Raw genomic sequence first — 23,333 nt, 5'->3', positions numbered from 1 at the left:
AAAAAACTTATCTCTGAAAAATTTAATCAATACATTACAGATCTCATTACCTGTAATTTTATATCCATAAGCAGCTAGTTGTCCAGCCATATATTCTCCATCTGAATTATTATGAGAACAACCCCAAGTCCGTATCCAAATTTTCTGTATGCCTGGAATAGTGCTGTTAATGAATTAAAAAAAAAAGTCTCATTAAGGGATTTTTTAAATAAAAAGCACTAGGTAATTTCTGGGCCCATTATGCAAAACTACTCACTCACTGCAATCCATTCACAGGCTATTGATTAAATGCACCAACTTAATACATAATCTGCTGTTACACCAAAAATCTAAATACAAGATAAAATGACAGCACAGGATTCTAAGTTAAGACCCTACAAAAAATATCTTTTCTCTGAGTTGTATTTTAAATTCAATACTACTAAATATTACCACTAAGTTCGACTCCTGGAAAGGTACAAACAAATAACAATAGCACAGAAAATGGTTCTAGCAGCAATGGCAAATAAAGTTTAATACATCTAAAGACTACTATATACTAGTTACAATCTTTATTTTATAACTTACAGATATAAATAACTGAATCAAAATGAAAATCTGTCACCCTACAGCACTATTCAAAGCATTCCATATATAAAAATACAGTTCTGAAAAATGTAATATTTTTACAAAGGAAATAAAAGGACTTTCAACTTGGATTGCCCTAATAATTAATAATTAAATAGACATTACCTTAACGACATGTTTAGGACAAACTTAATAAACTTCATTCATTAAAATATAAGCAAATTTTAAATTCATACATCTTATGAATCTGTTCCAAACAAAATAATCAAGTGTATTAAAACTCTCAACAATTTACTAGGTAAACAAATATAAGCATATTAAAACTATATAACTGCATATTCCTTTCTGGCTATGTTGTATTAGAATTTCACTAGAGACCTAATATAACAGTGTAAACAGCACAATAATTTGTGCCCAATGCCTTTAGATGATCCACAAGTATTTGTAAATTTGCTAAGAAAAACCAAATGCCCAAACCACCACTATCTCATAAGAATCACAAATTCCAATAAAATTTTTAATGTGGGAGTAACAATTACACACCAACTACTGTAACAGCAAAGACATCCAGCCAGGGGAGGGTGCAGGGGGGGAGCTATCTTTGTGCCAAATACTGCCCTAGGCCCTGCCTTTAAGAAACTTGCAATTTGACATCTTTTTCTTCTTTAGTCAATGACTTTGATAAATTTAAAACCATTCAAAAAACAAAACAAAACAGAAAAACACTACACATTTCCTTTCAAAATTTCAAAGTTGTTTTTGTTTTGTTTTGTTTTGTTTTTTTGTGGTACGCGGGCCTCTCACTGCTGTGGCCTCTCCCGTTGCGGAGCACAAGCTCCGGACACGCAGGCTCAGCGGCCATGGCTCACGGGCCAGCTGCTCTGCGGCATGTGGGATCCTCCCAGACCGGGGCACGAACCAGCGTCCCCTGCATCGGCAGGCGGACTCTCAACCACTGGGCCACCAGGGAAGTCCCTCAAAGGTTTTTTTAAAAGAGACATTACGTACATCATATACAGTAGTGCCAGCCTCTCCCCTGGTATGATACTGAATATAATTTCAAAAGAAAAGAAAAGCTTACCTATCACTTGGTGGACTGTTTTCATCTTGCAAATATTTTTGGGTATTTCGCCTTCGCACCTTTGGAACAACGTGCTTTCTCGCAAAATGCCTATCTTGGGGCTTTGAATCTTCTTGTGACACAATATCTTCTATGTCATCCAGGAGTGTATCACAGGATGCAGAAGGCATCTTCTCTATCACATAAAAAAGTTATAAACGATTCAAGCATGAGTCCCTCAGAAAATCTGTTCAACATAACATCACCCATGAAATATTCTCGCCAAACTTGAATCTAATAAAGCCTTTAGATTTTAACTTCAAGTTTACAGAAAATACAGGAGATACAGTAAAAGAAACACCAGATAAATCTTACTGATAGTGGGACATTCCAGGGTTCAACTGGAACTATTTCTTCAACAAATCAGTGTCATGGAGAAAAAAGCAGGAAAGAAACTGTTCAAGATTAAAGGATACTTAGAAGATAATATGAACACACTTCATGCTCTTGATCAGGTCTTACTTTGTCCAAACAACTGTAAGACATTTTGGGAACAATTAGGGAAATCAGAATATGAACTGGGTATTAGATAGTATTTGGATATTGCTAAAAATCATTAGATATAAAGTACTGTCTTTATGTTTAAAATCTTATTTTTTAGAGATGCATACTGAATATGTGGAGGTAAATATTACGTCTATAATTTATTTTACAACTCTTAAATCTAGGAAATAGACATGTTGGTGTTTATTATCCAATTCTACTTTCCTGAATGTTCAAATTTTTTATAATTAAGAAAAGAAAATGTGGACACTGCTTCCAGGAAGATGAAATAAACATATTTTCCCTATCCCTCCCACTAAGTACAACTAGAACTCCAGACATATATGTAAAGTAAACATAAGAACACTTTGAAAGATGGAGAGAAGGCAGACCGGCTAGGGACCTTGCAATCCAAGTTACACCACCATGGTGAGCTCCTTGGGTTTTGCTTTGCCTCCTATATCCCAGACTTGGAGCTGAAGAAGCCAGCAACCCAGAAATGCCAACAGGTGCAGACAATAAAAGCCCTAAACAAAACAAAAGCCTGTTCTGTTGCCAAAGAACCAGAAAAGTGGCAGCCTAACAAGACAGAAAACTTTTAGACAATAACCATTCCACTCCACACAAACACCACAAAAACACAAAACTGCAAAACACAATTCAGTGGAGGAAAGATAGCCTTTTCAATAATTTCTGCTCAAGCAACTGGACATTTATAGACAAATAAATGAACAACCACCTAAGTCTCACACCTTATACAAAACTTAATTCAAATAGATCCTGGACTAAAATGTAAAACAAAACTATAACCTTATAGAAAAAAATCGTAAGAGAAAGTCTTCTGGATCTAGAACTAAGTGAGTTGTTTTTAGACTTGACACCAAAAGCACCATCCATAAAAAGAAAAATTAACAAGCCCAGACATCACCAAAATTAAAGACTTTTACTCTGCAAAAGACCCTTTTGAGAGATGAGACGTCAAGCTGTAGACTGAGAAAAACATATTTGCAAACTACATATCTGACAAAGGACTAGTATCTAGAACTCAAAACAGAATAGTAAAAAAAAGGAAAAAGAAAGAAAAGAAAAAAATTCAGTTAGAAAATAGACAAAAGACAAAGAGATATTTCACCTAAGAGGATATCCAGAGGGAAAAATAAGCACCTGAAAAGAGACTCAACATGACCAGCCATCAGAGAAACATAAACTAAAACCACAATGAGATAGCACTGCATAGCTATCACACTAAATGCTGGCAAGGATGTGGAGAAACTGGATCACTCGTACAGCCCTGGTGGGAATATAAAATGGTACAGCTGCTCCGGAAAACAGTTTGGCATTTTCTTAAACTAATCATGAAACTACAATGCAACCCAGCAACTGTACCTCTAAGTGTTTATCCAGGAGAAATATTAAGACAGTCACATAAAAACCTAAAATAAATATTTACAGCAGCTTTCTAAGAGCTGAAACCTGAAAACAACCCAGATGCCCTTCAACGGTTGAATGGTTAAGTAAACTGAGGCACATCCAATACCATGGAATACTACTCAGCAACAGAAAGGAATGAACTATTGACACATGTAACAACCTCGATGAATCGCCAGAGAATTCTGTTCAGTGAATAGAGCCAAGTGCAAAAGGTTACCTACTGTATGATTACATTTATATAACATACTTGAGAGGTCAGTGTGCACGATCCTTGTGGTGACGGAAATGTTCTGCATCCTGACCACATCATGTCGATATCCAGGTTGTGATACGGTACATATTACAGTTTTGCAAGATGCTACCTTTGGGGGAGACCTGGGTAAAGTGTACAGCATCTCCACATAACTTTTATAGCTAAGTAAATCTACAATTATGTTAAAATAAAATACTTAAGAAAAAAAGCTACCTGAAAAATGAAACGTGCAGGCATAACTCAAAGATAACTGCAGGTTCAGCTCCAGACCACCACAATAAGGCGAATGTCATAATAAAGGGAGTCACATGAATTTTTTGATTTTCCAGTGCACATAAAAGTTATGTTTACACTATACTGTAGTCTATTAAGTGTGAAATAGCATTATATCTAAAAAATCTATGTATATGCCTTAATTTTAAAATACTTTGTTGCTAAAAAAAAGTTAACCACCATCTGAGCCTTCAGAGAATTATAATCTTTTTGCTGGTGGAGGGTCTTGCCTCCATGTTGATGGCTACTGACTGGTCAGGGTGGTGGCTGCTGAAGGGGGGTGGCTGTGGGAATTTCTTAAAATAAGAGAACAGTGACGTCTGCCTCATCAATTGACTCTTCCTTTCATGAACTGTTTCTCTATAAGCATGCAATGCTGTTTGACAGCATTTTACCCACAGTAGAGCTTCTTTTGAAATTAAAGTCGATTCTCTCAAACCTTGCCTCTGCTTTATTAACTAAGTTTACATAATATTCTAAATCCTTTGTTGTCATTTCAACAATCTTCACAGCATCTTCACCAGGAGTAGATTCCATCTCAAGAGATCACTTTCCTTGCTCATCCATAAGAAGCAACTCCTCATCCATCCACGTTTTACCATGAGATCGCAGCAATTCAGTCACATTTTCAGACTCCACTTCTAATTCTAGTTCTCTTGCTAATTCCACCACATCCGCAGTTATCTCCTCCACGAAACCTTGAACCCCTCAAAGTCATCCATGAAAGTTGGAATCGACTTGTTCCAAACTCCTGTTAATGTTGAAATTTTGACCTCCTCCTATGAATCACAAATGTCCTCAAGAGCACCTTGAATGGTGAATCCTTTCCAAAAGGTTTTCAATTTACTTTGCCCAGATCCATCAGAGGAATCACTACCTAGCAGCTTAGCCTTATGAAATACATTTCTTCAATAGTAACACTTGAAAGTCAAAATTACTACTTGACCCATGGGCTGCGGAATTAATCTCCTTGTATATCTCCATCAGAGCTCTTGGGTGACCAGGTGTACTGTCAATGAGCAGTTAATATTTTCAAAGGAATGTTTTTTCTAGGCAGTAGGTCTCAATAGTGGGCTTAAAGTATTCAGTAAACCATGTCATAAACAGGTGTGCTGTCATCCAGGCTCTGTTGTTCCATTTATAGAGCACAGGCAGGGAAGATTTAGTATAATTCTTAAGGGCCCTAGGATTTCCGGAACGGTAAATGAGCACTGGCTTCAACTTATCATTATCAGCTGTATTAGCCCCTGACAAGAGAGTCAGTCTGTGCTTTGAAGTTTTGAAATCAGGCACTGAGCCACTGTAATTATCTTAGCTGATCTTCTGGACCTTCTGGGTAACTTGCTGCAGCTTCTACATCAGCACTTGCTTCTTCACCTTGCACTTCTACGTATGGAGACGGCTTCTTTCCTTAAATCTCATGAACCAACCTCTGCTAGCTTCAAACGTTTCTTCTGTAGCTTCCTCACCTCTATCAGCCTGCACCGAATCGAACAGAGTCAGGGCCTTGCTCAGGATTAGGCTTTGGCTTAAGGGAACGTTGCAGCTGGTTTGATCTTCTATCCACACCACTCAAACTTTCTCCATATCAGCAATAAGGCTGTTTTGCTTTTTTATCATCCATGTGTTCACTGGAGGATCTGTTTTAATATCCCTCAAGAACTCTTCCTTTACATTCACAATTTGGCTAACTGGCACAAGAAGCCTAGCTTTCAGGCTATCTCGGCTTCCTCATTAAGCTTAATCACTTCTAGTTTATTTAAACTGAGAGACACACAATTCTTCCTTTCACTTGGACACTTAGAGGCCACTGCCAGGTTATTAACTGGCCTAATTTCAGTATTGGTGAGTCTCAGGGAATAAGGAGGCACGAGGAAAGGGGGAGAGATGGGGGAAGGGCCAGTTGGTTTAAGTAGGAGCACACATTTACCAATAAAGTTCGCTATCTCATACAGGCGTAGTTCAAGGCGCCCCAAAACAATTACAAGAGTAACAAAGATAAATGATTACAGATCACCATAACAAATATAACAATAATGAAAGAGTTTGAAATACTGCGAGAATTACCAAAATGTGGCACAGAGACACAGAGTAAATGCTGTTGGAAAAATGGCACCAACAGACACGCTGGATGCCAGGTTGCCACAAAGCTTCAATGTGTAAAAACAAAAAAAGGCAACATCTGCGAAGCACAGGAAAATGAGGTCTGCCGACACTTGAGGACACTTACCAGCAGACCTCCACCAATACTGTGTCCAGACAGGAAGCAAGGGCTTCACAGCATCATCTCATTAACCATTCACAACAACTCCAGGAGGTAGGTGGTGGTGTTATGCTCACTTTAAAGAGTAATCCAGGGAATTCCCTGGCTGTCCAGCGGTTAGGACTCCGCACTCTCACTGCCGAGGGCCTGGGTTCCATCCCTGGTCGGGGAACTAACATCCCATAAGCCGTGTGGCACAGCCAAATAAAAAAAAAAAATGAAGAGTGATCTAAAACACAGAGAAGCTAACTTACCCAAAGCAGCTCAAAGACTCCACGGCAGATGAGCCTGAGCCCACGTGCTGTGCGAGACTCTACGGCCTACTTAATTACCCGGAACGACCGCTTTTCATCCGGGTTGCCTAAACCAGTGTTAAGGGTCCTACACTCTCCTCTGGTCTCGAGTCTTTCTGATGAATTTTCCCTCTCTTCATTTGTCAGATACCCATCTTTCCATTAACAGAGCATTTCCAGCCAGGCTCATTTTGTGCCCTTGGCTGTAATGCACTCTTTACAAGTATGACAAACTAGGCCCTGTAAATCAGACAAATCTGTGTTCAAATCTCAGCTAGCTTTACATTGCTTAGAAGAACAAAAGATCAGAAATAGCCCAGATGGCAATCAGTCAAGAACTGTTTAAATGATAGTGAACACCCGTACCACGTGGTCAGGGTAGGACTGTCAGTCACAGGCCTCCTCCTTCCCCAGATGCAGCCATGGCACATGAGACCCATGTGCCAGAGTAATTCACCCTCTGGGCCACAACGATTGGTGCAGGTTTGGACGTGACAAGCCGAGCCAATGAGAATCATCATGAGAACTTCTATGCCAGGGCTAACAGGAGAGCTGGCTTCTCTTTCACTGAAGTGACTAAGTTAGGAGGCTCTCAACTTGAGGATACTGGGGGCCATCTTGCCTGCCACAAAGCAGAAACCTACCCAAAGCAGGAAAGCCTTCTAAGAGCTGGAGAGACAACGAGCAATACTGACATTATTTGAGCAACTGGGTCCAACCAATGCCTGCAGCCAGATGCAGCCCTGCCCTGCCCAGTCACGTGAGCTAATAAATTCCCTCTGTGGCTCAAATTCATTTGAGTTCGGGCTTCTGTTCTTGCGAACGAGAGCCCTGGCCGACTCAGCAAACTATAGGTAAGGTGAAATGAACTAGGTTAGTCTTTCCCAAATTCGTTCTATTTATTGACTATCAGTGAAGACACAGTTCTGTGGTCAAATAAATTTGGGACAGTCTGCGTCTTACAGGCTCCCAGTATGCATTAGTAGAGCAAAGACTGGGAAGCGCTGCGGTGAAGAAACTTAAACTCGCTGATCTTAGGAGTTTTCTGAAAATTAATTTCTCACAGATCTCCTCTTCATGAGGCTGCAGACGGTACTGAAAACAGAAGGCCTGAATGAAGCCAACCCTCAGATCCCCTCCCACATTCTGTACACATGGATGACTTCATTCTCTTACTGGGAAATGGGTCTTTGCCCACATATCAATCTGTTACAGTGAATGAACTGCCCACCCCCCTTAGAGCAATCCCTCTACTCTGACCTGCTCCAGCACAGAATTCCAGCCATGCTTCCTCTTCTTGCATCATCACTAATTGTCTCTTTACTGAATCATTACTATCTGGGTATAAACATACTGTTATTTCTCCCATTAGAAAAACAAAAACCTTATCCGGACCCCACTTCCTCTACCTACTAACTCCACCACATTTCTCTCCTTTAAAAGAAAACTCCTGGGCTTCCCTGGTGGTGCAGTGGTTGAGAGTCCGCCTGCTGGTGCAGGGGACACGCGTTCGTGCCCCGGTCTGGGAGGATCCCACATGCCGCGCGGAGCGGCTGGTCCCGTGAGCCATGGCCGCTGAGCCTGCGCGTCCGGAGCCTGTGTTCTTCAATGGGAGAGGCCACAACAGTGAGAGGCCCACGTACCACAAAAAAAAAAAAAAAGAAAGAAAGAAAAGTCCTTGAAAGAACTGTCTCCAATTTCCCCCTCCCATTCTCTACTAAACCGGGCTTTCACCCCGACCACTCCACCAAAACTGCTGTCCTGATTTCAGTGACTCACAACAGTGTACACGGTGGTCAATTCTCAGCCATCTCGCCTGACCCGGTCTGCAGCATCTGACACTACGGTCCATGCTTTCCCTCCTAAAGCGATCTTCTTCACTGGCTCCTGGAATCCCACACTCTGAGTTCTCCTCCTACCACGTCAACCACTCCCCAAGTCTCCTTTGCTGGTTCCTCCTCAACTCTCCCAACTTCTCAATGTCGGAATGCCCCCAGGGCTCCGTTACAGGACTTCTCTTCTCTAGTTACAGACACACCCTAGGTGATCTCATCCAGTCCCAAGGCCTTGCAATACCAACTGTATGCTTATGTAACCAGCCCCAGTGCTCCCCTGAACTTCAGGCTCAGATGTCCAACTGCCTATTCAACACCCCTGCTTGAATGTCTAATAGTTATTTCAGAATTAAAAGGTCAAAAACAAAACTCTTGATCCTCTCCCCACCTTACCCCACCTGCAACCAACAACATCACACCAGATCCTCCCAGAACTTTCCCCATCTCGCTTAAAGGCAATCCCAACCTTCCACCCACTCAGGCCAAAAATCCTGGATCCATCCCTGACTCGTCTCTTTCCTTCACCCTAAATCCAACCCACCAACAAAAGCCTGCTGGCTTGACCTTCCAAATATATTCAGAATCTACTTCTGACCGTACCCACTGTTACATTCTTGGTCCAAACCAACAGTAACTCTTGCCTGGTTTACTGTAATAGTCACCCTGCTTCTACCCTTAATTCCCAAAAGACACTTGCAGCACGTAAGCCAGGGATCCCTTTAAAACCTAAATTCTTCTCAGGCTTCTGATCAAAACCTTCCCTTGGTATTCCATCTCAGAGTAAAAAGCCCCAGAGTAAAAACTGCTACAGAGTTCTACTAGAACATAATCAGCTTCCTGTTACCTCTGGGACCCCACTTCCTACCGCTCTCCCCTCTCACTCCACTCGGCCACACTGGCATCCTGGCTAGTTCACACCCACCAGGCACACACTCATCTCAAGGTCTTCGTCTTGCCTGGAATGCCTTCAAGCCCTTTGGGACTTTGTTCAAATGTCACCAGTGAGGCCTTCCTGAGCAACTCCCACCTCACCACGTACACATGCCTCCTATCCGCCTTCCCTGCCTTGTTTCCTTACCACAGCAGTTCACCACCTGCTTAGATATTACAGGGGAGCAAACTTGCCACCCCAAAATGTCTGCTTGCCATGCAGATTATTTTGAGCTGAAAACAATCAAGGACTAAAAGATTCAGGAAGAAACTGACCTTCCCCGTAAATGCCTAAAAGAATGTAAACAGAGCACCTGTTCCAGGAAGGGAGTAATCACCACAGATAACTAGAGTATGAACTACGTGTGCAGGCAGGGAGGAACCTAGCAAAGTCTGTTTGTTAAAATTCCTCTGTTACCAAACATTTGCTTTTCCATGGCATGGCAACTGCCTTCCTCCCCTCTGAGGTCCCAAACCACTACCCACAAGATCCTCTTTTGTCTTTAGCTGAAGACAGAAGGGTTTAAGGCAACGGTTTCAACCACTTGGGAGAGTTACTGTTTGCCTGGGTCTCCCATGTATACGTTATTAAACTTTCGTTTGATTAGCCTCCTGTTAATCCGTCAGTTTAATTCTTAGACCAGCCAGAAGAACCTAGAAGGGTAGAGGAAAATTTCTTCCTCCATGAAAATATCTTCATTATTTTGTTACTATCTCTTTCTACTAGGATATATACTCTCAGGGGGAGGGGGGGGGAAGGGGGAGGTAAAGGCTTTTGGGTGCTTTGTTCACTGCTTTATCCCAGGTGGTGCCTAGAACTGTCTAGCACACTGCAGCTTCTCAATAAATACTTTTTACTGTACACTACCCAGTCTAACAAAATATGCCCCCTCTGCTACCTCCCACTCTGCCCCAACTGTAATAATCTTTCAGACATTCTCTGAGCAGGCCAAACTAGCTTCTGACTCAGGGCCTTCACACTTGCTATTCCTCTGCCTTGAATATCATCCCCAGATATTCGTATGCCTTGCTGCCTACTTCTCTACTCAAATGACACCTTGGAGAGGCCTTTTCCTAATCACCCTATCTCAAATAAGCACACACTGACTAGGCATCCCACACATTCTCACCGGCCTCTAACCCACTTTACGCTTCATTTTTCTTCATAACACTTACCTACCTGACTCCAGGTAGGTATATAAGTGCATCTGTCTTTCTCACTACAGTGTAAGCGCCATAAGAACAAGGGTGTCATCTCTTTTTCACCACTGTATCTACAACACCTGTAACAATGCCTAGCACACAGCAGGCGCAGAATATCTGTTGAATGGATGGATAAATAAACACTTGCTTAAGTTGAATTTAGCTAGCCTTTCTATAACATAGGAGGAAATTCTTACAGTAGGTGGGAAGGTGAAATAAATACCTAACCCCTACGGCTTCTTCTATAAACTATGACTCTATGAAATAACAAAGTTAAGTGAGAAAGGCTAAGACCAGGTAGTGCCTTTCAATGTTACTAAAGAACTACTGAAGGATTATAAATTGAATGACATATTTTAATTTTTTTTAATTACACAATATTTACATCCCATACACAATTGCTTATGGATCCACTGAAGGGAAACAGTATGGAAGAAGAGAGATGAGAGGGGTGCGTCCACTGCAGTAGACATACAATATCAGAGTTAGGGAAGCAAGGAACACTGCTAAGCCTCTTATTTTACAGAACTGAAGTCCAGAGGAGCTAAAAGATTTGTCCACTGATAGAGCTAAAATTAGAACCTAGGCCCTCTCTCAACACCAAGCTCTCCCCACATGGCTCTGCCTCATTGGCAAAGCACAAATAATACAAGAGTCTAAGGCAACCCTAAGAAAGAAAAACATTCCAGAAAAAAATGGGCAAAGGCAAAACCGGCAACACACTTAAGAAATGTAAATAGCCGTTAAGCATAGGAAAGAATGCTCAAACACACTAAGGGCATGTGTTTAAACAAGGAGTTATTTTCCATCTACCCCACTGATAACAAAGACTGACAAACACCCAACTGTTAGCAGAAAGCATGGTAAAACTGACATGCCCTTTCTGAAGGGCAATCTGGCAATACATATCAAACTTTAAAACATATATCCTTTTGCCCAGCAATTCCATTTCCACAAATTCACTCTAGGGAGACAAGAGAGACAAATATATAATGCAGAGGTTCCTAAACCTGGCTGCATATAATAAGCACCTGAACAAACTCACCCATCACTATTAATCAGCTTAAGCTCTTACTGCCAACAAACTGGTAACTGGAATTGTTAGCCTTCAGAAATTATTAAATAAGTGAATAATAATGAAAGTTTGAGAATAAAAGGAAAACAAGATAGTAGTTAAATGGAACAACAGGATCGTATAAAGTTTTTTCTCAAAGGTAGAGGAAATCAAGTTTAATAAAGGAAATAAAAACAGTAAGTGAAAAAAGGAGATATTGAAAATGATGAAGAGAGAATAATATAGAGTACTGGTTACTTACAGAGGTGATTTATTAGGAGACCTTTAGAACAGCAAATACCCAGGCCCCGTTCTCCAGAGTGGAATTTAAGGATGGGAAGGTAAAACCTGCCCAGGTGATTCCACTATACACCTCTGATTGAGAACCACTGTTCTCCTACAGCAAAGGTTCTCAGTCTTGAGCGTTCATTATGGTCACCTGAGGAGCTATGGAAAATTACCGACAACTGAGCCCTGCGCTAGTTGAATCAATCGCTAGAACGGAGCCTGGACATCAATATTTTTTAAAACTTTCCAGTAATTCTCATATGTGTTGCCACAGTTGTGAACCAAAGTCCTACACCAGTAGTTTTCACAGTGCGGTTCCCACACCAGCACAATTAGGGTCACTGGGGAACTTGTTAGAAATGAGAAGTCTGGGGTCCCACCCAAAATCTACTGCACCAGATACTCTGAGTAAAGCTCAGCCATCTTTAACACGCCCTCCAGGTGACTGTGATGTGCACTACAGTTTGAGAATCACTGTCCTAGAGTTATTCTTTCATAAAAATCATCCAGAATGCTTGTCAAAAATGTATTACCTGGTCAGCTGATTTTCAACAAGGGTGCCAAGAAAATTCAATGGGGAGAAGAGTAGTGTTTTCAACAAATGGTGCTGGGACAACTGGATAGCCACATGCAAAGAATGAAGTCGGATTCCTACTTCACATCACATACAAAAATTAACTCAAATTGATTGCAGACCTAAATTTAAGAACTAATGCTATAAAACTCTTAGAAGATAAGATAGGTGTAAATGTTCATAACATTAGATTAAGCACTGGTTTCTTAGTTATGACACCAAAAGAATAAGCAACAAAAGAAAAAACAGACTGGACTTACATGTAAGACTTTCATATTTAAGACTTTCATGCTTCAAAGGACACCATCAAGAAAGTGAAAAGAGACCTCATACAATTGGAGAAAATATTTGCAAATCAAATGTCTGATAAAGATCTGGTATCAGAATACATATAGAACACTTACAACTCAACAACAGAAAAATAACCCAATGAAAAAAGGATTTGAACAGACATTTCTCCAAAGAAGATATACAAATGACCAATAACATGATGAGATGTCAACATCATTAGCTATCAAGAAAATACAAATCAAAATCACAATGAGACACCACTTCACACACACTAGGATGGCTAGAATAAAAAAGACAGAGAACAACAATGTTGATGAGGTTGTGCATTAGCTCACGCAGAGAAAGAGAACAGAATTTCTTCTAATTGGAAAGAGGACAGGACCAAGCCTTAAGGAACTCCATGTTTACCTGCCATACAGAAGAGAACCAGCCTATAATGGAGATCAAGAAGAAGCCACTAGAGAAGAAGAAAATCAGTGGGTCACATAAGGAAAAGGAAGCGAGCATGTGAAAGAGGTGGACACGGTGAGCGCTGCTCAATGCAGGTAATGCAAAGTTAAGTAAAATGAATGAAAACATTTCTTGGATTTAGTGATAGGGAGATCTTGGCGTTTCCAGATAATGATGGTGGCAAAATCACTAAGAAATTAAAATTAGGTTACCTTTCTGCACGTTATAATATGTAACACGTCACTCCAACATAAAAGGCTTAAAATAAATGAGTACCTTGATTATTCGCAATTAGTCTCAAATCTTCTTGAAAGATGAGTCTGGAAAATGAAAACTGATTAGAAAAAGCAAGCTCGCAACAACTTCACAAAACCACGGTAAGGGCTCTTTAAAACTACCTAAAAGGGATTAAACTCCATAAAAGGCTACTTTATACATCAGGGTTAATGATGTTCCATATTACTCCCAATTTCTTTCTGATTAGGCCAGGTGTGTTAACATCTGCCACATTTGCTATGACTGAGATCCAGCGTCTGGCCGTAGTTAATAAATACTATCCAGCACTACAACACGTCTGCGTGATTCAAGTAATACCAAGAACTACAAAACAGAAATATGGCAATTAAGTAAGTATCCACATCACCTGACACACGAAAGACACGTATCGTCCCGAGATTCAGAAAGAGGTTTTATCAGTAAACAAGAAAGAAAAGTGAAAAATTAAGACACCTAATCTTCAGACCAACTTCAGTTTAAATTTCTGAGATACAGCTCTGTGAAAGCTAGGTAACTGTGAGAGCCTTGTACCGTCCCATAAACTCATTAACGCAGAAAGTGGTAAAACGAATGAAGTTAGATTTGACAATACGCAACGAGATCCCTTAAATACTCCTTACAACCCTGCAGCACATAAGGCCAAAGACCCGTCCTCACTTCTGGCAGCGCTACCTGCCTCCCAATTCCCCCAGCTCAGCTGGTTAAGTTCCCTTTCAACTGCGAAACAAACCAGCAAACCTCCCGAGAAAGACTAAAACTGGGGAAACAAGGCTCCGCCGTAAAAGGAACTCTGGCCAAACTCTGCCCCACACTGATCCACCCGCCACCCTTACCCAGCAGTCACGAAATAACAAGTCAGCCAAAAGTAAGAGAACCTACACGCCACTCTCCGGAAACTGCAGCGACTTTAGATGGAGCTCGCCATGACACATACGTCCCGCCACGCTTTTTTACGCATGCTCGCAGACGGTGGCCCAGAGAGATCAAATTACTGGAAGTGCGCGTTCAGGTTCAACTTGGTTTAGTAATGATTTCATTTAACGATTCTTTTGGTTGCCAGAACGAAAATAATACCTTCAAGACCTCGAGTTCTTAGAATCGTTTAATAGCTAACTTCTCCTGAGCTCTTACTACGTGTCGAGTACTGTGTTCAGAGCTTTCCATAAACATTATCTCCTCATTTATTATTATACTTATTTTACAAAAGAGGAAACTGGGAGTTTGATTACGTGCCCAAAGTGATTCTGGTAGTAGTGACTGTCCTCTGTGCTAAACCCAACTCTGCCGGACTCCCAGAGAATCTGCTCTTTTCATTACATTTTACCAGCTTCCTCGACCTTTTGTGAAAAGAGGTCATATTAAAGAAAATGGAGAAGGGTAAAAAGATAACGGTTGGCTTAAACTTAATATAGATCATTTAACACCAAGCAAGGTTTTTTGTTGTTTTTTCTTTGTTGGTTGGTTGGTTTTAATGCTTAGAAGACAGTCTAGGAGCAGCAGTTTAGCAGAGAAAGACAACTTTCATGGAGTATATACAGATTCTGACCTGGTTACCTTACATGAGTTATCTCACCTTATTATTCTTTACCCCAGACACTGACCTTGTTTACCAGAAAAGCATTTCCACTTTAGAAAGTGAAGACAATAGCCATGAAAGGAAGTCGAAATTATGCGTGACTCTGGGTTTCACAGTGATTTGGGGCAATTGACTTATTTTGTAAATGACTTTCCTAGTGCATTTCCCTCTAGCTAAAATGGCACGCTTTGCTCATCCAAAAAAAAAAATCTGAACTGTGACCTAAGGTCCACAGCAGTCTTCACGCAGCTGAATTAGAATTGTGTGTTTATGTTGCCCCATCTCTTTCACTAGACCAAAAGTAGGCCCTGGGTCACCTTCTTCTTGGTGGTCATCCCACTGCCTAGCTCATAATCTTGCACTTAATAGCCTCTCAATAAACATTTTGAATCAATGAATGATTGTACCCCTTCTCCCCAAGATCTGGTTAAGTTCAAACAAATTTCATTGAGTGCATACCATATGATATGCACTTGCTGGATGCTGGAGCTAGAAAAGAAGAAAGACACTCCCTACCACCCTTTCAGGCTACTGCAAGGATATAGCTTCAGTAGAGAATAGCAATCCCTATGGAAGATGAACGCAAGAGGCCTGTGGAGCACAACAGAGAGATCAGGACTTCCCCCAGGGGTGAAGTGAGGGAAATGGACAAAGGTATTCCACGCTGGGGAGACAGTGAGGGCCAATGCATGGGGGCCTGAAACTATAAACTATTGTACATTATAAAAGCAAAAAAGAGTAAAGTTGGATGATAGCAGAGAAGGCTGGAAAGGAAAGTGCAGGGATCAGATTAAGGTGAGCCTTGTTTGCTAAAATAAAGACATTAGACCTAATCCTGGATGTATTGGGTAGCATGAAAATGTCTGAGCAGAATATTCTCTCAGGAGGATGGGTTTGAGGACAACATTTCACACATGAAAAAAATAGTGAAAAGCCTAAATCAAGTTGTTGGCTGTGAGCAATGGGAAAATGAAAAGGGAGGACAGAAGAGACTGAGGAGGTAAAATCAGCAGGAGTTAGAGATTGATAGGTGTAGATGAGGATACAAGGAAGTTTCCAAGTTTGGGGATAAAGCAACTGACACCAGTACTTCTTTGGTGAAATCTGTCTCTTTAGGCAGTTTTAATCTGAATTATTTGAAAAGCCAGTGACACTACCTCTAGGAATTTAACTTATGGAAATGCTCACAGTTATACAAAATGACATATGTGCCAGATTATTCTTTGAAAGATTGCTTGCAATAGCAAAAGACTGAAAACTCTCTCTGGCTTCTCAGTAGGGAATTGGTTAAATATCTTTATGGTGCCTACAGCTCCTGAAAAAGAAAAAGGTTGCATTTAATGCACTATCTATTCTTAAGTGGAAAAAGAAATTTGCAACATAGTGCATAGAGTGTATGACTATAGTTATAACTACAGTTTTAGACATGTATAAAATCTGTGGCAGAATATATAAATAATTGGTAATGGAGTCATGTCTCTGGGAAAAGGAACTGAGTGGCTAAAGGAAGATTTGCTTTTCCCTGTATATCATTTTGTACCTTTTATTTTTGGACCATGAAGATGTATTATTTATTCAAAAAATAAGTGGATGCATTTTATAAATAAAATGACATTTGATAATTTATAATTTAGTGGTTTATCTGTTACACTGTAATATTTTATTTCATATGAATATTTAAATTTTAAATCTTTTTATTATAAGATATACATAACATAAAATTTACCATTTTAACCGTTTTTAAGTGTACAGTTCAGTAGCACTGAGTACATTCACATTTTTGTGCAGCCATCCATCTCCAGAACATTTTCATCTCCCCAAACTTAAACCCTCAACCTGTTAAACAGTAAGTCCCTAATCCCCCTTTTCCCCAGCCCCTGATGACCACCATTCTACTTTCTGTCTGTATGAATCTGACTACTATAGGTTCCTCATATAAGGGGAATCATACAGTATTTGTCCTTTTGTTACTGGCTTAATTCACTTAGTATAATGTCTTTGAGGTTCATCCGTGTTGTAGCATGTCAAATATCCTTTCTTTTTAAGGCTAAATGATATTCCATGGTATGTATATACCAAATTTTGTTTACAAATTTTAAATATTTATGCCTTGTTTCTCAAATTAGATTGTAAACTTCATAAGAATAGACGCTCCATATTGTTATTGTTTTTTCAGCCAACAATATAATATTAAATGCTTTATAAATGTTGGTGGTAGACAAACCAATTCGTGTATACAAAGACATGCTAAAAATGCAAGTGAGTCTATAAAATAATAGTAAAACCTAACATTTTTTGAGAACTTATATGTGTGTGCCAGTGACCATCCTAAGCCCTCCATGTGAATTATCAAATGTTTTCATCACAGTGACTCTGTAAGTAACCCTATAAATTAGGAGTATTATTATTACCCTCATTATCCCCTTTTTACAGAGGAGAAAACTGAAGCTCAAACAGTCTGACTTCAGGGACTTTTTTTTTTTTTTACTCTATACTTCAGAAGAAAGAAACGGTATACTTTCATTAAAAATGTGAAATTTCAAATAAAGAAAAACATTGGAGAGAAAAAAGAAAAGAATGATAAGGGAAATGTGCAATAAAATCTATAAACCTTCAGAGTAATTAACTCAATCTTTTAATATTCTTTACAGTGAAAATCGAAGAGAAAATGTGGGCAGTAATGAAGTTAGAGAATTCTTACCATCTCAGCCACTAATCAAGAAAGAATAAAATAAAGTTATAAAAATTTAGGAGCACAGGGACTTCCCTGGTGGCGCAGTGGTTAAGAATCCGCCTGCCAGTGCAGGGGACACAGGTTCGAGCCCCGGTCCGGGAAGATCCCACATGCCACAGAGCAACTAAACCTGTGCTCCACAACTACTGAGCCTTTGTGCCACAACTACTGAAGCCCGTGTGCCCTAGAGCCTGTGCTCTGCAACAAGAGAAGCCACCACAATGAGAAGCCTGCGCACCGCAACAAAGAACAGCCCCTGCTCGCCGCAACTAGAGAAAGCCTGCACGCAGCAATGAAGAACCAACGCAAAAATAAAAACCAAAAAATAAATTAATTAATTTTTAAAAAATTTAAGAGTACATATCTTATTTTTGTTTTTTTTTTGTTTTTAGGAGCACATATTTTAGATTTAGCTTATGATTTGAGTAATTAGCTAATGTACTTATAAATTTGTTCCAATCAGTACCTTTTTATGATAAATAAATCATGCATTTAATTCACTCTTGAAAAATGATAGTTAAGTGTATATGAAATTTTCTGTGTAGAATATTAGATAAGTTTAGTAGAATGAACTTTAAAATGGATTAATCTATTATATATGAGATAAGAAAAGTATGTGTTCTCAATTTTTAAAGTTCAGCAGGTCAACATGTATTATGCAAATATATTATTTATGTTAGCTTCCCACAGCATGTGGTGGAAAGCTAACTGGAATTTCTTAGTTACAAAAGGATGAGGGGACACATGAAAATTAATGCTAGACCCAGGGATTTTTATTGGATCTGATAAATTGTCAGAATAAATTCCCCAGCTGGACACCATACAACTAAAGCAGTTTTTAAGCAAGGCTTTTCAGGTGTTTGTTTTCATAAAGGATTAAAAATAAGGAAATAAGTTTGGAGATTATCACAGTGGTCTAAATATGAAACCAAGAAGAAAGATGGTGATTGTAGACATAGAGAAAAAAGAAAGGATACAAGAACGGTCAAAAGAAAATTTGCCCCAAAGAGGTGAATGCTTCAATGTAGAGGATAAAAGGGAAGGACACTGATGTTCTTAAATAAACTGAGAAAAGATTATATAAAACATGATGTGAAATAAATTAACCTGCTGTTGTCTTTGGGCTAATGCTGAATTTTCTCCATGTAATCTAACCACTAGAGGTCAGAGTGCTATACTTCTAATGTCAACTATTCTATCAATTTACACAAATTGGTTTGGCTCATTTCTGTAATTAATTGTATCTTTTCCTTCTCCCACTCTCACTATGGGTGGTTTGGGGGCTGTTTCTGTGGCCCAGGCCAAAGCCACGAGATCACCACATTCCCTTGCCTCAGGACAGGTAACCCATGCCAAGCCAGAGTGAATTCTGGGCTCTCAGTCAAGTGGGAGAATCTGTGGTTGGAGCTTCCAGGACCACCACGTGGAGAACACCTGCCTGAGACCCAGGCTATTTCGGAGGAAAGTAGAGCTGAGCGATGTAGGGAGAAATCAATAAGTTCTGAGGACAGCTGTAAGCCTCCTACATCCACATGCCTGGAGCTAGATTTACTTCTGAGCTCTTCAGTTCTGTGAACAAGTAAATCCCCCCTTTTTATCCCTGAAGCTAATTTGAGTGGGTTTCTTTCACTTACAACCAAGAGTCCTGGCTCATCTTATTTTTACATATTCTCTTAACTTTTAAACAATTTATAACAGTTGTCTAACTCCCTGATTGGGAAAGAGACATATGATGTTTTCTCTGTCCTTCAGTAATATATGACTCAAATAACAAACTTACTGAGTTATATAATAATGTATTTATTGAGTATATACAGTGCACCAAGGACGGTTTTAACACTCGGGGAAAAAAAAAAAAAAAAACAGACCAAGATCTCAGCCCTCTTAACAGTTCATATGACAGCAGGTAGAGATAGATAATACATAATAAATATGATATAAATAAAAATTATATATTGTGTTCAGAGGTGATAAAATGGCCAAAAATTTGCTGCAGATTAAGGAGAACCAAGAGTGAGGATTGCAATTTTTAAGATGGACTTGAAATTTTTAAGCCTACATTGGTAGGCTCATTGAGAAAAAGACCTTTAGGCAAAAGCTTGAAAAAGATGAGAAGGTTAGCAAAGGAATGTGTGGGGAAAGAGCATTCAAGTAAAAGGCACCAGCCAGTGGAAAGCCTCTAAGGGAAGAGCACACCTGCCATGTTCAAGAGATGGCAGGGTCCATCAACAGATGAATGGATAAAGATGTGATATATATATATATATGATGGAATACAACTCAGCCATAAAAAAGAATGAAATTTTGCCATTTGCAACAACATGGATGGACCTGGAGAGTATTATTATGCTTAGTGAAATAAGTCAGACAGAGAAAGACAAATACTCTATATGATACCACTTATACGTGGACTCTAAAAAATAAAACTAGTTAATATAACAAAAAAGAAACAGACTCAGGTATTAGAGAACAAACTAGTGGTTACCAGTGGGGAGAGGGAAGTGGGGGAGGGGCAAGACAAGGGCAGGGGATTAAGAGGAACAAACTACTCTGTATAAAATAAATAAGCTATGAGGATATATCATACAACACAGGGAATACAGCCCATATTTTATAACTATAAGTGGAGTATAACCTTTAAAAATTGTGAATCAAAATTCTTGTATGTTGTACACCTGAAACTTACATAGTATTGTAAATCAACTATACCACAAGAAAAATAAATACATAAATAATTTTTTTAAAAAGAGAGAGAGAGAGCAGGAAGGTCAGAGTGGTTGGAATGGAGTAAGAAATAGGAAAAGATGTCACAGAGTGAACAAAACCAGATCATGTGTGGCCTCATGGGCCACAGTCAGAACTCTGGCTTTTACTCTGGAAGAAATGGGAGGCTTCAGAAGGTTTTGAGAGGAGGGGTGGATCGAGGATGTCAGTTAGAAAGCTGTTGCAATAATCCAGGCAGGTACCGACGGCATCCTGGACTAGGGAGGCAAGAGGAGGAAGTGATAAGAAGTGGTTAGATTCTGGACATATTTGAGGACGCAACCCATAGAATTTCCTGTAGACTGGATTTAGGGTATAAGAGAAAAAAAGAGAAATAAAGGATGCTGACTTCCAAGTTTTGGGCCTGGACTATAAGAAGAATGAAATTGCTATCAATGGAGATGGAATAGATTGCAGAAGGGGAAAATCAGGTTTCAGTATATTCTTAATTTGTTTGCCTTTTATTATTTTTTTCTTTTGAAATAACTTTAGATTTTTTTAAGTTGCAAAATTATTACAATTAATTCATGTATAACCTTCGCCCAGCTTCCCCAGATGATAACATTTTACATAACCAAAGAATAATTATCAACACCAGGAAATTAACATTGATATGATACTATTAACATTGATATGATACCCAATCTAGGACAGTTCTTCATTCTTCCTTTGTCTTTCCTGACTTTGACACTTTTGAAGAATACAGATCAGTTATTTTGTAAAATGTCCCTCAAGTTGAGTTGGTCTGATGTTTGCTGATGACTAAATTCAGGTTACGAATTTTTGGCAATACTACTACAGAAGTGATGCTGTGCCCCTCTCAGCCCATCATATCAGGGAGGTACATGATGTTTATAGGTCTCATTTACCAGTGATGTACTTTGAACATGGCCTCTGCAATGTAACGTTACTATTTTTCCCATTATTATTAGTAAGTGTCTCGTGGGAAGATACTTTGAGAGTATATAAGTATCCTGTTTCCCAGAGTGTATTTGCCCACCATTTTAGCATCCCTTAATGATTCTGGTAGACAAGAATTATTACTGTGCTATTTGACAAATGGTAATTTTCCATTTCCATTACTCCTTCTACTTTTATTATTAAGTGAGCTTGGCCAAACCATTGGCCTTCAGGTTAGCATCTGTGTTCTTTTGACATGTCTGCTTTTTTGTTTTTTGGCTGCACCATGCGGCTTGTGGGATGTTAGTTCCCCGACCAGGGATTGAACCTGGGCCCTTGGCAGTGAGAGTGCGGAGTCCTAACCACTGGACTGCCAGGGAATTCCTGCTTTTTTTTTTTTGCAATTCTTTATTTTCTGGCTCCACAAGATGCCCTAGGCTCATTTTGCACTTTCTCTGCCCTACCCCTGGAATCAGCCAGCTCTCCAAGGAGTAGTTGGTTCCTTTTAGTGGGAAATGGTATTTAGGAACTGGACATGAGCTCATTGCTGTTGGGTGGCATTACTTCAGGAGCTCAGTTTTAAACCTATTAAACTTGAGATAACTATGAGGCATCGAACTGGACAGTTAACTTGGCAGTTATAATTATGATTCTGAAGTTTAGGTGAGAAAGTTAGGCTGAAGATATAAATTTGGGAGTTACTGGCATATAGATGATATATAAAGCCAAAACACTAAATGAGATTAGAATTGATATAAAAAGTGAAGAGGATCAAAGACTGAGACCTGGGGGCACTCCAATACTAAGATAAGGGAGAAGGAGAATCAGCAAAGAAAACTGAGAAGGAACAACTAGTGAGGTAGGAAGAAAACTAAGAGTGTTGTATCCCAGAAGCCAAATGATAAAAGTATGTCACGGAGGAAGGAATGATCAACTGTCAAATTATGATGATAGGTCAAGTAAGATGAAGACTGAGAATAAATCACTGAATGGAGCAACCTGGAAGGGTAGTTTTGGTGGAGCGGAATGAGTAAAAGTTGAATAAGTGGATTCAAGGGGGAGGAAGGGAAGAGAACTGGAGATAGGACTTACAAACAATTTTAAAGATTTACTGCAGAGCGGAGTGAAAATATAGGACTGTAGCAGTGGAGAAAATGGGTTCAAAAGGAAGGAAAAAATGCTTTTAGGATAGGAAAAACAAGAGCACGATGATATGCTAAATGTGAACAATCCCTTGGAGATGGGGAAATCCACGGTATTGTACAGAGAGGGGGAAACTGCTGAAGTCATATTCCTGAGAAAGGACAGTGACTATTTTCTAAGCATTATATCATAGTAACTGAGATATAAATATTTGGAAAATAAATAAAGGCTGTTCACCTAGTTTAAAAAAATCAAATACATTTGGCTGATGTTATTTTAAAAAACACATTTAAAGAAATGTGACTTTTGGGCTTCCCTGCTGGTGCAGTGGTTGAGAGTCCGCCTGCCGATGCAGGGGACACAGGTTCGTGCCCCGGTCCGGGAAGATCCCACATGCCTCGGAGAGGCTGGGCCCCGTGAGCCATGGCCGCTGAGCCTACGCGTCCGGAGCCTGTGCTCCGCGATGGGAGAGGCCACAGCAGTGAGAGGCCCGCGTACCACAAAAAAAAAAGAAATGTGACTTTTTAAAAACTAGAGCTTTCTAATAAGACATTAGTAGTGACCAAGAGTCAACTAAAATATTATACTGGAGATATATTTCACTGGCAAGCATCAGAATGTTGTCACTGCCAG

The 23,333-nt window shown here is 39.7% G+C and overlaps 1 protein-coding gene across 5 annotated transcripts in view; it reads right to left on the bottom strand.

Moving 5' to 3' along the window:
• The window catches only part of CDKAL1 (CDK5 regulatory subunit associated protein 1 like 1), a 649,567-nt gene extending 635,021 nt beyond the window's left edge, over positions 1 to 14,546 (bottom strand). For 2 of the 5 annotated variants that reach the window (XM_029243200.1, XM_029243201.1), the window contains exons 1-4: positions 14,464 to 14,546; positions 13,585 to 13,628; positions 1,649 to 1,823; positions 51 to 163 (exon numbers count right to left, since the gene is read on the bottom strand). In XM_029243200.1, coding sequence (XP_029099033.1) covers positions 51 to 163; positions 1,649 to 1,823; positions 13,585 to 13,628; positions 14,464 to 14,516 — 385 coding nt within the window. In that variant the 5' untranslated portion in view covers positions 14,517 to 14,546. Of the gene's footprint in view, positions 1 to 50; positions 164 to 1,648; positions 1,824 to 6,357; positions 8,280 to 8,462; positions 9,817 to 13,584; positions 13,643 to 14,463 lie in introns of those variants that run through there. The other 3 variants (XM_029243202.1, XM_029243203.1, XM_029243204.1) reach the window with 3 other exon arrangements.
• Between the last annotated feature and the right edge of the window lie 8,787 nt (positions 14,547 to 23,333).

Source organism: Monodon monoceros, unplaced genomic scaffold, assembly GCF_005190385.1.
Source record: "Monodon monoceros isolate NGI ecotype Baffin Bay Population unplaced genomic scaffold, NGI_Narwhal_1 Super_Scaffold_3, whole genome shotgun sequence".
NCBI lineage: Eukaryota > Metazoa > Chordata > Mammalia > Artiodactyla > Monodontidae > Monodon > Monodon monoceros.
Note: the sequence above shows the minus strand (reverse complement) of the source record. Positions and strands in the feature narration are given on the sequence as shown.